The sequence below is a fragment of the Nerophis ophidion genome, linkage group LG21, assembly GCF_033978795.1.
Source record: "Nerophis ophidion isolate RoL-2023_Sa linkage group LG21, RoL_Noph_v1.0, whole genome shotgun sequence".
NCBI classification, from domain to species: Eukaryota; Metazoa; Chordata; class Actinopteri; order Syngnathiformes; family Syngnathidae; genus Nerophis; species Nerophis ophidion.
The window spans coordinates 43,000,039-43,017,142 of NC_084631.1; the positions used below are offsets into that span (position 1 = coordinate 43,000,039).

The 17,104-nt window shown below is 42.5% G+C and overlaps 2 protein-coding genes across 7 annotated transcripts in view; one reads left to right on the forward strand and one right to left on the reverse strand.

The window, feature by feature from the left end:
* The window catches only part of nhsl3 (NHS like 3), a 61,143-nt gene extending 59,276 nt beyond the window's left edge, over positions 1-1,867 (forward strand). For all 5 annotated transcript variants that reach the window (XM_061882655.1, XM_061882656.1, XM_061882657.1 and 2 more), the window contains one exon: positions 1-1,867. In XM_061882655.1, the coding sequence (XP_061738639.1) occupies positions 1-41 (41 nt within the window). In that variant the 3' untranslated portion in view covers positions 42-1,867.
* The window catches only part of yars1 (tyrosyl-tRNA synthetase 1), a 27,657-nt gene continuing 11,143 nt past the window's right edge, over positions 591-17,104 (reverse strand). For both annotated transcript variants that reach the window (XM_061882661.1, XM_061882660.1), the window contains exons 4-14: positions 15,144-15,319; positions 14,954-15,083; positions 10,865-10,945; positions 8,367-8,459; positions 6,170-6,305; positions 6,011-6,096; positions 5,810-5,945; positions 5,631-5,734; positions 1,384-1,577; positions 1,169-1,310; positions 591-1,105 (exon numbers count right to left, since the gene is read on the reverse strand). In XM_061882661.1, the coding sequence (XP_061738645.1) occupies positions 995-1,105; positions 1,169-1,310; positions 1,384-1,577; positions 5,631-5,734; positions 5,810-5,945; positions 6,011-6,096; positions 6,170-6,305; positions 8,367-8,459; positions 10,865-10,945; positions 14,954-15,083; positions 15,144-15,319 (1,389 nt within the window). In that variant the 3' untranslated portion in view covers positions 591-994. The remainder of the gene's footprint in view (positions 1,106-1,168; positions 1,311-1,383; positions 1,578-5,630; positions 5,735-5,809; positions 5,946-6,010; positions 6,097-6,169; positions 6,306-8,366; positions 8,460-10,864; positions 10,946-14,953; positions 15,084-15,143; positions 15,320-17,104) is intronic.

Below are 17,104 nucleotides of genomic sequence, written 5' to 3' on the forward strand. Positions count from 1 at the left end.
CAACAAGAGTGACTGCAGACACAATTGAAACACTGTTTTGAAAGCACTTTGCGGTAATTCGCCGAGACAACCCACAGGAACAAGCAAAGCCTGCGAGCAAAACTGCAATCAAGGGCCGCCATTACTGACACTCAAGACTTCAAAAGCCTTAGCCTGCAACAGCCTTCCAAATGTATTTATGCAAATCAGTACCCCCCACATTCTTCTGATAGTATTTTTCTAAGCGTCAATCCAACAACGACCCTCAGGATAAAATTTGTGTACATATGTTGTGTAAATATGGTTTGAGGGCGCTCCCCGGAGGTAGGTAGCACTCACTTCAGTGTGCTTTTGTACAGAGATTTAGAGACGAAGGTTTGCTAACATAATGAACATACATGAGAGGAGATGATTGTGGAAACAAAGAGCTCATTCTCTGCTTTAGTCTTTTGTTTGTTGGGTATTCACTGTGATAAAGGGAAAGAAGAAGTTGTGTCATTTAAAACAGAAGCACTTTTGTATAGGTACAAATGATCAACTATTAAAATGCTTTTATCATACCACCGTCACTTGTCTCCTGCGTGTGATAAAAAGACACATTTTGAGATACATTTATGCAAAGCAGCAATCCTATTATTTATTCATGTTTGTGTCCCATGAGGACAAGGACCAGATAGAACTGCACCACAGTCACAAGACACTTTTTTTAGTTCACGTGATTTCTTTTGTTTGTTAATCATGATATGAAAGACCCATAAGTATATTTCTGTGCAATGTTACCCATGATGCCACCGCCTGAACAGTAGAATATTTTCAATACAGATCTGTGGTGCGTAATTATGAGCGCGTAAAGTCCCAATATTTTCATTGACAAGTCCACACCTTCTTCCCTTTTCAAAGCTTGCATCATTAAAAGACTATCCGTGTCCAACGGCATCCCAGAGCAGCGTTGTTCCCATGGCAACTTGTTGATTAGTGTACTCTTGTGATACGGCTTGCAGGTGAGGTGGAGTACCTAACTGATGTTACCTCCTTTCAGAGTCTTACATGTGATTCCACCCAGTTTGGTCATCAGCATCTTGTCTTTCCACTGAGCTGCACACTCCTCAGAGATCTTCAGGTCTACCTAGGAAAAAAACACAGTAACGGTAAAACCATAACTTAAGTCGCCATAATCCCACAAACATACTTGTAGTTTCTCCCAGATTTTCTTCTTTGGGTTAAGTCTGTCCTCTGGTTTCCCCGCCTCGTATCCTTCCACAAAGACCCGCTCTCCTGGTGAGGAACCCTGTGGAGGGTCGAGTGGCTCCACTCTCCTGGGCTCGCCTTCACTACAAAGGACGCAAAGAGCTGAGTGGGAGGGTGAGGTCGGAGGGGTGACAAGCAGAAAGAAGCGTCACCCACATGGAGGCACAGAGCAGCATGGCTTGAGACTCGATCCCGCGCATCTTCTGGGGTTTGAGGTTACACAGCACCAGCACACATCTGTCCTGCAAGTCCTCCTGGGAGATGTAGGCCACCAGCCCGCTGACAACCGTCCTGGGCTGCGCCTCCCCAACGTCGATCTTCTCCAGGAAGAGCGAGTCAGCATCTGGATGCTTGGGGTTGGATATGAAAGTACATGTGAGCGCATCCCAGCTGCACTTTTACAATTACTTGCACACAATAAACATTGGAGTTGCTTCATCCTTTGACCATCATGTCCTGGTGTTTCCAAAACCATCACAAGGGGAAGGAAATTCTAGATTTCATTGTCATTTGTACGAGGTTTGTTTTTAAAGTGAGCCTGAGTGTGAGAGAGTTTGTAATTGTGTATTTCTCCATATATTGTTGAGCTGTTTTAAAAAAAAGTATAATACTTAATAAACAAACATTTGTATTGAACAAATTGTCCAGTCCCAAGTTATTAAAATCTTGATATGTCTACACTTAAAGACAAAAACTTCTATGTCTGCCATTAGTTGCGATGAAATATGATCATTTGACAAGCTCTGCTTCTACCACTTTAAATGCATAGCTGACATAAAATGTAAAACACATTAAATCAAGGTAAAACTCTTCAACTTTTCCTGCATGCTTTGGATGGTGCAAAGGTAGCGCCATCTGGTGGACAAAAAAAATCTATGAGTGATTAATTAGAGGAGTCCACTAAGGCAATGCAATTAAACACAACTGAGTGTTTGAATCGATTGACAGTCCTAACTTAACGGTTTGAAATTATTACTGTCCTTTTTAATTTAAATCAAAAATACTGATACTGAATAGTTTCTTTTGAGTTTTTTTTTTTACTTCTGGGTTTCCCCTCAATGTAGTTTCAGTTTCAGTTTCAGTCTAACAAAAACATATTCAAACATAGATCACGATTCAAAAATGAATAACATGACTGAAACAGGCAGAAGCAAAAAAGCTTATATGCCCAACATAACATTTTTACATTCAATTAAGTTACCTTTTCTAATAATTCTGCAACACAAAAAGAAATATAGTCATTCAGCATCCACATTCAAGCTGCCCCCCAACAAATAATTCAAAAATATGTACCTACACACATGCACTTTTTTGTAAATACATAAACATACATACCTTCTAAATACAACATTTAACCAAACAAACTAGTTCACATAACTTTTCAAAATATATTGTGACATGTTCTTTTTTAAATTAAATACTGAGTCACTAATTTTTATTTCTTTACCAAAAGAATTCCACAAATGAACACCGAGAACAGATAAACATCTACGTTTAACAACTAGTCTTGCTTTTGGTCAAATAAACTTGGATTCATCTCTTAGATTGTATTTGCTGGTCTGTAGAGAGAAGTACTTTTGAATTCCTTCTGGAAGAGTATTTATTTTTGCTTTGAACATTATCAGTGTTATTTTATAATAAACAATATCTTGAAATTTCATAAGTTTTGATTTAACAAATAATGGATGGGTATGGTCATAATATCCTGCTTTGTTTATTAGCCGTACAGCTTTTTTTTTTGCAGCAAAACAATATCATTAGTTATGGTTTTAAAAGTGGTTCCCCAGAGTTCTACACAGTATGTCATGTATGGAAGTATCAAAGTATAATAAATTGTTAACAAAGAATTATAATTAAGTAATTCTTTAGTTTTATACAAAACACCAAGTGTTTTTGATATATTTGTTTTTATATCATTTACATTTATTTAGTTGATCGTGGAAAGACCACCACAGCAAAATGAAAGCCGCCACACCTTAAAAATGAAAAGGATATAATGTATTGTAGCATACAGAAGTCCAATGCTCTTTTTAACTTTTATTACTAATCCTATGCTAACAACCAGCCCAATTCCAACACGTATTCGCCGGGGAAGGCGCGGCGAAGTTGGGAGAGTGGCCGTGCCAGCAATCTGAGAGCTACTGGTTCAATCCCCACTTTCGACTAGGTTGTGTCTTTGGGCAAGACACTTCACCCTTGCTCCTGATGGGTCCTGGTTAGCGGCTTGCATGGCAGCTCCCGCCATCAGTGTGTGAATGTGTGTGTGAATGGGTGAATGTGGAAATACTGTCAAAGCACTTTGAGCTCTTTAAAAAGGGGTAGAAAAGCGCTATACAAGTACAACCATTCCCTACTGTGCTTCCCGAAACACACAACACTTCCTCATTCTTCACCTATCCCCTTTCACTTCACATCAATAACACATGAATATGAACACTAATACACAGTATGAGTAGATATGTAGCGCAGTATTGACTAGTGATGTACCCAACGTTTGGCCTCTGGAAGCGAATGTTGCGACGACGTATGCAATAGACACAAAAATGTTTTTCCGCAGAGTGGCAAGACATTCTGAGTGGACTTTTGTTGAAATGTATTTACCGTATTTTTCGGACTATACGTCGCACCGGCCGAAAATGCACAATAAGGAAGGAAAAAAACATATATAAGTCGCATTTTGGGGGGAAATGTATTTGATAAAATCCAACAGTAAGAAAAGACATTTGAAATATGATTTAAAATAAGTAAAGAATAGTGAACAACAGGCTGAATAAGTGTAGGTTATATGAGGCATAAATAAGCAACTGCTATGTTAACCTAACATATTATGGTAAGAGTCATTCATCCATCCATCCATCTTCTTCCGCTTATCCAAGGTCGGGTCGCGGGGGCAACAGCCTAAGCAGGGAAGCCCAGACTTCCCTCTCCCCAGCCACTTGGTCTAGCTCTTCCCGGGGAATCCCGAGGCGTTCCCAGGCCAGCCGGGAGACATAGTCTTCCCAACGTGTCCTGGGTCTTCCCCGTGGCCTCCTACCGGTTGGACGTGCCCTAAACACCTCCCTAGGGAGGCGTTCGGATGGCATCCTGACCAGATGCCCGAACCACCTCATCTGGCTCCTCTCCATGTGGAGGAGCAGCGGCTTTACTTTGAGTTCCTCCCGGATGGCAGAGCTTCTCACCCTATCTCTAAGGGAGAGACCCGCCACACGGCGGAGGAAACTCATTTGGGCCGCTTGTACCCGTGATCTTATCCTTTTGGTCATGACCCAAAGCTCATGACCATAGGTGAGGATGGGAACATAGATCGACCGGTAAATTGAGAGCTTTGCCTTCCGGCTCAGCTCCTACTTCACCACAACAGATCGGTACAACGTCCGCATTACTGAAGACGCCGCACCGATCCGCCTGTCGATCTCACGATCCACTCTTCCCTCACTCGTGAACAAGACTCCTAGGTACTTGAACTCCTCCACTTGGGGCAGGGTCTCCTCCCCAACCCGGAGATGGCACTCCACCCTTTTCCGGGAGAGAACCATGGACTCGGACTTGGAGGTGCTGATTCTCATTTCGGTCGCTTCACACTCGGCTGCGAACCGATCCAGTGAGAACTGAAGATCCCGGCCAGATGAAGCCAACAGGACCACATCGTCTGCAAAAAGCAGAGACCTAATCCCAGAGTCATTCAAATAACTATAACATATAGAACATGCTATACCTTTACCAAACTGTCACTCCTAATCCATAAATCCCATGAAATCTTCTTCCTCGATGTGGCTTCTAAACAACTCTGCCAACTCCAAAGGTATGTGCCGCCTCCTCTTGTCCTTTTCTGCTGCATATTTCACTACGTCCAGCTTGTAATCTGCAGTACATGATTTCCTTTTCAACGCCATTTTTGTTCAGCCCTTCTCACTTTTTATAAGTTACTGCCAATCATGGAATGATGCATTTTAAAAGCTGCGGCAGTAGCAGATAGCAGTTAGCATCCCATGACCCACGATGCACTTCTGCCATTAACCTCCCCCGCCGAATTCTAATAGGTTGACGTGTGTGTGACGACTGCTGACATTTTTTCCGTCTCTTCCGCGAATAAGATAAATAATATTGTTTGATATTTTACGGTAAGCTGTTAATGATTTCACACATAAGTCGCTCCTGAGTATTAATCGCACCCCCGGCCAAACTATGAAAAAAACTGCAACTTATAGTCCGAAAAATACAGTAATATTCAGAACCCAATAAAAGAAAAATCCATCCGTGGTTACGTCTTACATGATTGTGAACGTTAGGCATCATTTTTTAAAAGGGCAGTTGCCCTTGAAGAAAGTCGTCTTTCAGCTAAACTGAGAAATCATTCAACACTTCATTTGCAAGGCACTTTCCTAAACTCAAAGGTGCCTTACCTTCTCCACACTGATGATCTTTCCCACCCGGATATCCAGTTTAGACGGCACCAGCTCGTCTTCCTCTTCTCCTCCTTCTGCCTTGGCCACCTTTCCTGCTCCTTCTGTGTCCACAAAGGGTTCATGTCAAGCTAGCTGACCTCCTACCATTCTTTTGCTGTAAGAGTCAGAATACTGACTGGTCTTCAAAGAGTTCGGGTAGGCGCTGTTGGTAAGTTTGCGGAGTTCGGCAGACTCAAACTTCTTCCTGATTGGCTCCAGCAGCCCGTTGAGGGCCGCCTCCACAGAGGCTTTCAGGTCTCCAGGGTGAATCCGCTAGCGAGAGATCCAGAAGCAACACGTGAGACCTGTTCAGGAGATTGTGCAGGACAAGATGGTACCTCCTCGGCAAAATCCTGCTCCACCTCTTCATAGGCAGTGTAGACTTTGTCTCCACCCCACTTGGCGTCCCGTTTGATGGAGAACTCTGAACACACGCACCTACATTACATTCTGTTCAGTAATGAGGGGATGAACACAGAAACACCAGTGTTTTCTACCTCCACCAAGAGGGAAGAGCACAAATTTAACAAAGGAGAGGAGGCCGTTGTTCTGGATGTTTCCTGGCTCACAGAAAGCTTTTTTCAGCTTCTTCTTCAAGTCTTCCTTGGAGTCCAGCAGGTCGATCTTTGACTCCTTTCAACACAAAATGACACATTAAAAATGTGCAGACACACACTTAAAAAATATATATTTACAATAAACAAAGTCCATTGAAAGATTTCTCAGGCTTTTCTGAGATTGTCTTGTCCGATGCCTAAATTTGCAGAAGCTTTTTCAGAAAGTTGCAGCAGAAGTTGCATGTTTTGAGGCTCATTTATTCAACAACAATAACTCAACTCTTGATTTTATGGATTTGTTATAAATGGGTTATACTTGTATAGCGCTTTTCTACCTTCAAGGTACTCAAAGGTTATCAATGTTTTAAATGTTTCTTGTAACAATTATTGTCAAACAAATACTGTATTGATGCTTTACTCGTTTTATAAAAGAAAACACTTGATGGCAGTAAAAGCACATAATCAGGGCTCATTGTCAAATGACTGTACTTAATTTACGATAAGTAATAATTATATTTACAAAAAGAAAAACTACTAAAAGCTTCCTTATTGTCCATATTGTCGTTGACAAGTTTCGTCCATTCTTTGTGTATGTTTACACTTGAAAAGTGTGTGTCCATCTTAAACATTCATTTATGATCCAACACATTTAGCCTCGCACGCTAGGAGCATTTGTGAACTGTTGAGAGCCATCCATAGCGCTACTTTTTTTTGTAGGCAACTGAGAGACCATGAGGGATGATCATCACACTTCAACATCTCTAACATGTAAATTGCCTCCCAAAAGGCTTAGTGCAGGGGTGCCCACACTTTTTCTGCAGGCGAGCTACTTTTCAATTGACCAACTCGAGGGGATCTACCTCATTTATATATATCATTTATATTTATTTATTTATGAAAGAGACATTTTTGTAAACAAGTTAAATGTGTTTAATGATAATACAAGCATGTGTAACACATATAGATGTCTTTCTTTCACAAAGACAAGAATATAAGTTGGTGTATTACCTGATTCTGATGACTTGCATTGATTGGAATCAGACAGTAATGATGATAACGCCCACATTTTCAAATGGAGGAGAAAAAAGTGGTCCTTTCTGTACAATACCACATGAAAGTGGTTGGTTTTTGGCATCTAATTCATCCAGCTTCCATACACTTTACAAGAAAAACATTGGCGGCAAATTCCGTAGCTTGCTTAATTGACGTTCACGGCACCCGAGGGTCTTGTGAGATGACGCTGGCTGCTGCCAGTTCATTATTATGAAAAAATGACAGAGAGGAAGGCGAGAAACACTTTTTATTTCAACAGACTTTCGCGCCGTCCCTTCCGTCAAAACTCTAAAGGCCGACTGCACATTTCCTATCTTCACAATAAAAGCCCTGCTTCATACTGCCTGCGCTAACAAAATAAGAGTCTCGGAAAGCTGGCGTGCACAAGTGATGTGCACGCCAGCTTTCTGAGGGATCGCTTGTGCACGCCAGTTTTCCGAGACTCTGTATTTAGTTAGCGCAGGCAGCATGAAGCAGGGCTTTTATTGTGAAGATAGGAAATGTGCAGTCGGCCTTTAGAGTTTTGACGGAAGGTACGGCGCGAAAGTCTGTTGAAATAAAAAGTGTTTCTCGCCTTCCTCTCGGTCATATTTTCATAATAATGATCTTGCAGCAGCCAGCGTCATCTCACAAGACCCTCCGGTACCGTGAATGTCATTTAAGTGACGTCTTGGTGAAGATTGATGATCACTAATTTTTAGGTCTATTTTTTTTAAAAGCCTGGCTGGAGATCGACTGACACACCCCCCGCGGTCGACTGGTAGCTCGCGATCGACGTAATGGGCACCCCTGGCTTAGTGTCATAGACAAGAACAGGAAGTAGGCATCTCTGTGATATGATCAATAAAGAGTTGATACATTATTACATGTTGTTGTCCCTGGTTCGCCTACACAATAGACAAGCTAAGTTTTAATTAGACAGTTGATCAAACAAATTTAATTGTTACAAAAAATGATGCTGATTGGCCAAAAGGTGCTGGGAAGTTGTGGGCATTGGACAAAGTTGCGAGGCCGCACACAATCTGCGTGGATAGTTTGAAGTGGCGTTATGGAGAAATCCTGGAGAGACTGAAAAAAAACCTACTTCTTCTGAGGAGCTCATCTTGGCACCCGTCAGTCCAGGTACCATGGGGTTCATCAGATGGGAGCGCTTGGCATAACCCAGAGAGGGGAGGTACTATAGACCATGAAAAAGACAAAAACATGAATCACTGCACATATTTTGGGGGGATTGAATACTTAATATGAATTAATTAATGCAGCTGAGATAGGCTCCGGGATGGATAATATCTATACAGAGGAACTTCTTCCTATACTTGGTCACTAGGGGGTCCCCAACCCTGATATGGTCAGAGTGGTGGCCAACAAAAAGAGAGGCGCCATCTTTGCTACCATTGACCGGTAAGGTTTATTCAGGTGTACTGGAGAGGAGGCTACGCCGGATAGTCCAACCTCGGATTTAGGAGGAACAGTGTGGTTTTCGTCCTGGTCGTGGAACTATGGACCAGCTCTATACTCTCGGCAGGGTTCTTGAGGGTGCATGGGAGTTTGCCCAACCAGTCTACATGTGCTTTGTGGACTTGGAGAAGGCATTCAACCGTGTCCCTAGGGAAGTCCAGTGGGGAGTGCTCAGAGAGTATGGGGTATCGGACTGTCTTATTGTGGCGGTCCGCTCCCTGTATGATCAGTGCCAGAGCTTGGTCCGCATTGCCGGCAGTAAGTCGAACACATTTCCAGTGAGGGTTGGACTCCGCCAAGGCTGTCCTTTGTCACCCATTCTGTTCATAACTTTTATGGACAGAATTTCTAGGCGCAGTCAAGGCGTTGAGGGGTTCCGGTTTGGTGACCGCAGGATTAGGTCTCTGATTTTTGCAGATGATGTGGTCCTGATGACCTCCAAGTCTGAGTCCAAGGTTCTTGCCCAGTAAAGGGTGGAGTGCCATCTCCTTGGGGGGGTTCAAGTACCTGGGAGTCTTGTTCACGAGTGAGGGAAGAGTGGATGGTGAGATCGACAGGCGGATCGGTGCGGCGTCTTCAGTAATGCGGACGTTGTACCGATCCGTTGTGGTGAAGAAGGAGCTGAGCCGGAAGGCAAAGCTCTCAATTTACCGCTCGATCTACGTTCCCATCCTCACCTATGGTCATGAGCTTTGGGTCATGACCGAAAGGATAAGATCACGGGTACAAGCGGCCCAAATGAGTTTGGGGCTCTCCCTTAGAGATAGGGTGAGAAGCTCTGCCATCCGGGAGGAACTCAAAGTAAAGCCGCTGCTCCTCCACATGGAGAGGAGCCAGATGAGGTGGTTCGGGCATCTGGTCAGGATGCCACCCGAACGCCTCCCTAGGGAGGTGTTTAGGGCACGTCCAACCGGTAGGAGGCCACGGGGAAGACCCAGGACACGTTGGGAAGACTATGTCTCCCGGCTGGCCTGGGAACGCCTCGGGATCCCCCGGGAAGAGCTAGACGAAGTGGCTGGGGAGAGGGAAGTCTGGGTTTCCCTGCTTAGGTTGTTGCCCCCGCGACCCGACCTCGGATAAGCGGAAGAAGATGGATGGATGGATGGACGTGTGGCCTTAGTTTTTCTGACGAAATAAACCCAGATAATATGTCTATATGAAGTTGTAAGCATACTCCAGCTCATAAACTTACAATAAAACATGCTTTAATTTTGGGAAAGTATCATTTTGCGGCTGTGTTTCTGCACAAGTCAGATATGCAACACTGGCCAGCAGTAGAGAATATGAAACCATTCTTGGTCCAGAACATATTTTGCTTTATTCATTTTTGACTTAATTCTTGACAGTTTATGTTGTATATTTATGACATTTCCAGTTCATTTTATCTTCTATTATGACACCCACATTTCGGTTTACTTCATTCTTTCAATGTCTACTTGGTCTATTTGTATTTGTCTCTCCCTACTGTTACTGAATAGCATTATTTTAGTTCCACTGAGATTCAAAGGCAGTCTGTTTTTGCAAACCATCTTTTTTCTTTGCTCATTTCTTCTGTTATTAATTATATTTGCTTCTTTGTGTTCTGTCTTGAACAAAAAGGCAAACCTTCACTTCTCATACTTGTCTTCTTCCCGGCTTGTTGGGAAAGCTATGTAAAAAGTTCCCACAATTCACGCAGCCCCAAACTGCACAACAAGGGCATTTTTACACCTTGAAAAACTAACTAGGAAGCACCACAAACACATAGCATTAGCTCAAAGTTGCCAGCAAACATGGCGCCCTGTCGCCACGTGAGTGCCTTTTGACCAATCATTGAGGTGATGGACTGAAAGCTCTTTCTACACGACTCCGGACATCATCAGTCGTTAACTATCCTTGGCACCTGCTACAGCTTCAATATCAATGTGCTTAGTGTGTATGCACATCTTTGTAGCAAGCAGCAGAGGGCGCACTTACTCCAAACCTGCTCAAAAGCACAGGCCAGAGAAGGAACATTTAAGTGAGGATCCATGACTTATACCTCGCAACATTTTGCATTGCAAAATATGGGAATATTAATTTGCAAATATGCCAACATCCTCTTTATATTGGTCCCAAGGAGATGATGGGGAGGAAACAGTATACCTTCTCCGCAAGAGTGAAGATCTTCCTCTGGTCCACTCCTCCAAACTGAGCATCCACCTTCAGGTACTCCTCATCCAGAGCCTGAGAGGACAAGCAGCACATGGCTCTTATATACTAGTGGATTGGCTCGGCCTGGTCCCATCCAAGATCCACATTGGTCCAATATCAGCAATAAAACAAGTAGATGAATGTACATGTGCAACGTGCCATACATGAGGTCCTGCAGAGTGTTTACTTGTGGGTGATATAATGTGCGATACAAGAAGTCCTGCAGCGTGTTTACTTGTGTGTGATATCATGTGCGATCCAGGCAGTCCTGCAGTATGTTTACTTGTGTGTGATATCATGTGCGATACAAGAAGTCCTGCAGTGTGTTTACTTGTGTGTGATATCATGTGCGATACATGCAGTCCTGCAGTGTGTTTTCTTGTGTGTGATATCATCTGCGATACAAGAAGTCCTGCAGTGTTTACTTGTGTGTGATATCATGTGTGATACAAGAAGTCCTGCAGCGTGTTAACTTGTGTGTGGGATCATGTGCGATACAAGAAGTCCAGCAGTGTGTTTACTTGTGTGTGATATCATGTGTGATACAAGAAGTCCTGCAGTGTTTACTTGTGTGTGATATCATGTGTGATACAAGAAGTCCTGCAGTGTTTACTTGTGTGTGATATCATCTGCGATACAAGAAGTCCTGCAGTGTTTGTGTGTGATATCATGTGTGATACCAACAGTCCTGCAGTGTTTTTACTTGTGCGTGATATCATGTGCGATACAAGAAGTCCTGCAGCGTGTTAACTTGTGTGTGGGATCATGTGCGATACAAGAAGTCCAGCAGTGTGTTTACTTGTGTGGGATATCATGTGCGATACAAGAAGCCCTGCAGCGTGTTAACTTGTGTGTGATATCATGTGCGACACAAAAAGTCCGGAAGTGTGTTTACTTGTGTGTGATATCATGTGCAATACAAGAAGTCTTGCAGTGTGTTTACTTGTGTGTGATATCATGTGCGATACAAGAAGTCCTGCAGTGTGTTTACTTGTGTGTGATATCATGTGCGATACAAGAAGTCCTGCAGTGTGTTTACTTGTGTGTGATATCATGTGCGATACAAGAAGTCCTGCAGTGTTTTTGTGTGTGATATCATGTGCGATACAAGAAGTCCTGCAGTGTGTTTACTTGTGTGTGATATCATGTGCGATACAAGAAGTCCTGCAGCATGTTAACTTGTGTGTGATATCATGTGCGACACAAAAAGTCCGGAAGTGTGTTTACTTGTGTGTGATATCATGTGCAATACAAGAAGTCCTGGAGTGTGTTTACTTGTGTGTGATATCATGTGCGACACAAAAAGTCCGGAAGGGAGTTTACTTGTGTGTGATATCATGTGCAATACAAGAAGTCCTGCAGTGTTTACTTGTGTGTGATATCATGTGTGATACAAGAAGTCCTGCAGTGTGTTTACTTGTGTGTGATATCATGTGCGATACAAGAAGTCCTTCAGTGTGTTTACTTGTGTGTGATATCATGTGCGATACAAGAAGTCCTGCAGTGTGTTAACTTGTGTGTGATATCATGTGCGATACAAGAAGTCCTTCAGTGTGTTTACTTGTGTGTGATATCCTGTGCGACACAAAAAGTCCGGAAGTGTGTTTACTTGTGTGTGATATAGTGTGTGTCACAAAAAGTCCTGCGGTGTGTTTACTTGTGTGTGATATCATGTGCGACACAAAAAGTCCGGAAGTGTGTTTACTTGTGTGATATCATGTGCAATACAAGAAGTCCTGCAGTGTTTTTACTTGTGTGGGATATCATGTGCGATACAAGAAGTCCTTCAGTGTGTTTACTTGTGTGTGATATCCTGTGCGACACAAAAAGTCCGGAAGTGTGTTTACTTGTGTGTGATATCATGTGCGATACAATAAGTCCTTCAGTGTGTTTACTTGTGTGTGATATCATGTGCGATACAAGAAGTCCTGCAGTGTGTTAACTTGTGTGTGATATCATGTGCGATACAAGAAGTCCTGCAGTGTGTTAACTTGTGTGTGATATCATGTGCGATACAAGAAGTCCATCAGTGTGTTTACTTGTGTGTGATATCCTGTGCGACACAAAAAGTCCGGAAGTGTGTTTACTTGTGTGTGATATAGTGTGCGTCACAAAAAGTCCTGCGGTGTGTTTACTTGTGTGTGATATCATGTGCGATACAAGAAGTCCTGCAGTGTTTTTACTTGTGTGTGATATCATGTGCAATACAAGAAGTCCTGCAGTGTTTACTTGTGTGTGATATCATGTGCGATACAAGAAGTCCTGCAGTGTGTTAACTTGTGTGTGATATCATGTGCGATACAAGAAGTCCTTCAGTGTGTTTACTTGTGTGTGATATCCTGTGCGACACAAAAAGTCCGGAAGTGTGTTTACTTGTGTGTGATATCATGTGCGACACAAAAAGTCCGGAAGTGTGTTTACTTGTGTGTGATATAGTGTGTGTCACAAAAAGTCCTGCGGTGTGTTTACTTGTGTGTGATATCATGTGCGATACAAGAAGTCCTGCAGTGTTTTTTACTTGTGTGTGATATCATGTGCGACACAAAAAGTCCGGAAGTGTGTTTACTTGTGTGATATCATGTGCAATACAAGAAGTCCTGCAGTGTTTTTACTTGTGTGTGATATCATGTGCGACACAAAAAGTCCGGAAGTGTGTTTACTTGTGTGATATCATGTGCAATACAAGAAGTCCTGCAGTGTTTTTACTTGTGTGTGATATCATGTGCGATACAAGAAGTCCTTCAGTGTGTTTACTTGTGTGTGATATCATGTGCGACACAAAAAGTCCGGAAGTGTGTTTACTTGTGTGATATCATGTGCGATACAAGAAGTCCTGCAGTGTTTTTTACTTGTGTGTGATATCATGTGCGACACAAAAAGTCCGGAAGTGTGTTTACTTGTGTGATATCATGTGCAATACAAGAAGTCCTGCAGTGTTTTTACTTGTGTGTGATATCATGTGCGATACAAGAAGTCCTTCAGTGTGTTTACTTGTGTGTGATATCCTGTGCGACACAAAAAGTCCGGAAGTGTGTTTACTTGTGTGTGATATAGTGTGCGTCACAAAAAGTCCTGCGGTGTGTTTACTTGTGTGTGATATCATGTGCGATACAAGAAGTCCTTCAGTGTGTTTACTTGTGTGTGATATCCTGTGCGACACAAAAAGTCCGGAAGTGTGTTTACTTGTGTGTGATATCCTGTGCGACACAAAAAGTCCGGAATTGTGTTTACTTGTGTGTGATATAGTGTGCGTCACAAAAAGTCCTGCGGTGTGTTTACTTGTGTGTGATATCATGTGCGATACAAGAAGTCCTGCAGTGTTTTTTACTTGTGTGTGATATCATGTGCGATACAAGAAGTCCTGCATTGTGTTTACTTGTGTGTGATATCATGTGCGATACAAGAAGTCCTGCATTGTGTTTACTTGTGTGTGATATCATGTGCGATACAAGAAGTCCTGCAGTGTGTTCACAAGCTGGACAGACAGTAAACATCTAAATGCCCTCCAATTAACACACAATTTCTTCTAATTTACTAAAGTCATTCACAAAAGGTAAACATTCTAGGAGCAAGCAGCCACACAACAGCTAAGCACACCATAGCACACAAGCTAGATGTACATAATAATCATTGAACAATATTGCACGTGTCAATATAAACAAGTATTATATCAATTTAGTTGCCTATTACTCCAAGGCAGAAGTGTATTAGAAAATATCCAGGAACAAACGTCATGAGTTTAACTTGATGAATTATTGTGACCAGCAGGTGTCGCTAAAAAGAATTAGTACCTTACTACAATAACAATTTACATAAAGCAAACTGTAAGTCCATTCCAGACAGTTAATACTGAATAGGTTAGTGATTTTACACCTACCATTTCACTTGATCCAACATTAAATAACACAAGTATGTATGATGACTCGCCATGGTGTCGTATCGGATCAATATTGGCCCAGGTATCGCCATCATATCAGCAGTGAAGAGGTTATTTCGGGACACCATGCAGCTAAAATGTAGGTTTTGCTGTCACTCCATTACCTGCAGTCCCGGATACAGCAGGCCACTCAGCAGAGGATGCTCCACCTGTTTGACCACCTCAGCTCCAGCCTTCTTGGCATCATGCTCGGTCATCATGGAGGACAGGCGGTACACATCCAGAGTGTACTCCCTAACACAACCATGAGTACTAATTACGCCGCACGGCGTCATGTCAAGATGTCTGACTAACCTGTTGAGCTGGAAGTCGGTTCCTTTCACAAACTTGAGTTTATCCAAGGGCACGCCGATGCTCTCCAACATGGCCTTAATCACCTCTTCATAATACTTCACTCGGAGCTCCAGCAGCTCCCAGGGGGCTTTCATGTTGTCCAGGAAGGCGTGCAAGTCTGCAAACAGAATAGTAACCTGCAGAAACAAACACACACATAAAACACTTAACAGGAGGGTTGTCAAAAGTAATGATACATGCAAGAACTGAAGCCAAAATATATGCAGTGTTTCCATAGTGCAGGGGTGCCCACACTTTTTCTGCAGGCGAGCTACTTTTCAATTGACCAACTCGAGGGGATCTACCTCATTTATATATATCATTTATATTTATTTATTTATGAAAGAGACATTTTTGTAAACAAGTTAAATGTGTTTAATGATAATACAAGCATGTGTAACACATATAGATGTCTTTCTTTCACAAAGACAAGAATATAAGTTGGTGTATTACCTGATTCTGATGACTTGCATTGATTGGAATCAGACAGTAATGATGATAACGCCCACATTTTCAAATGGAGGAGAAAAAATGTGGTCCTTTCTGTACAATACCACATGAAAGTGGTTGGTTTTTGGCATCTAATTCATCCAGCTTCCATACACTTTACAAGAAAAACATTGGCGGCAAATTCCGTAGCTTGCTTGATTGACATTCACGGCACCCGAGGGTCTTGTGAGATGACGCTGGCTGCTGCCAGTTCATTATTATGAAAAAATGACAGCGAGGAAGGCGAGAAACACTTTTTATTTCAACAGACTTTCGCGCCGTACCTTCCGTCAAAACTCTAAAGGCCGACTGCACATTTCCTATCTTCACAATAAAAGCCCTGCTTCATGCTGCCTGCGCTAACTAAATAAGAGTCTCGGAAAGCTTGTGCACGCCAGCTTTCTGAGGGATCGCTTGTGCACGCCAGTTTTCCGAGACTCTGTATTTAGTTAGCGCAGGCAGCATGAAGCAGGGATTTTATTGTGAAGATAGGAAATGTGCAGTCGGCCTTTAGAGTTTTGACGGAAGGTACGGCGCGAGAGTCTATTGAAATAAAAAGTGTTTCTGGCCTTCCTCTCGGTCATATTTTCATAATAATGATCTTGCAGCAGCCAGCGTCATCTCACAAGACCCTCCGGTACCGTGAATGTCATTTAAGTGACGTCTTGGTGAAGATTGATGATCACTCATTTTTAGGTCTATTTTTTTTAAAAGCCTGGCTGGAGATCGACTGACACACCCCCCGCGGTCGACTGGTAGCTTGCGATCGACGTAATGGGCACCCCTGTTGTAGCGTATTTTCTGGACTATAAGTCGCAGTTTTTTGCTTAGTTAGAGCGACTTATACTCAGGAGCGACTTATGTGTGAAATTATTAACACATTACCGTAAAATATCAAACAACATTATTTATCGAATTCGCAGAAGAGACGAAGAAAATGTCAGCAGTCGTCACACACACGTCAACCGATAAGAATTCGGCGGGGGAGGGTCATGGCAGAAGTGCATCGTGGGTCATGGAATGCCAACTGCTATTTTTGCCTCTTTGAGCTGTAATTTGACCCCCTTAAAATGCTTCAAAACTCACCAAACTTGGCACACACATCACGACTGGCAGAAATTGCAATCTAATGGGAAAAAAAACAAACAAAAAAAAAAACTCAAAATTGCGCTCTAGCGCAATTTTTGAATAAAACACAGACAAAACTGCTTCTAGGAAGAAAACACATACAAAACTGCTTGTAACTTCCGGTAGGAATGCCGGAAAGACATGAAACAAAAACTTCTATGTAGGTCTCACTTAGACCTACATTTTGAAATTGACATCCTTCAGCAAAAAATCAACAGGAAGTAAAATATTACCCCTTCAAAATAAAAGTTTTGTAAACACCCGTCACCTTTTTTCAAAAGTTATCTCCTCTGAGCGCCTTTGTC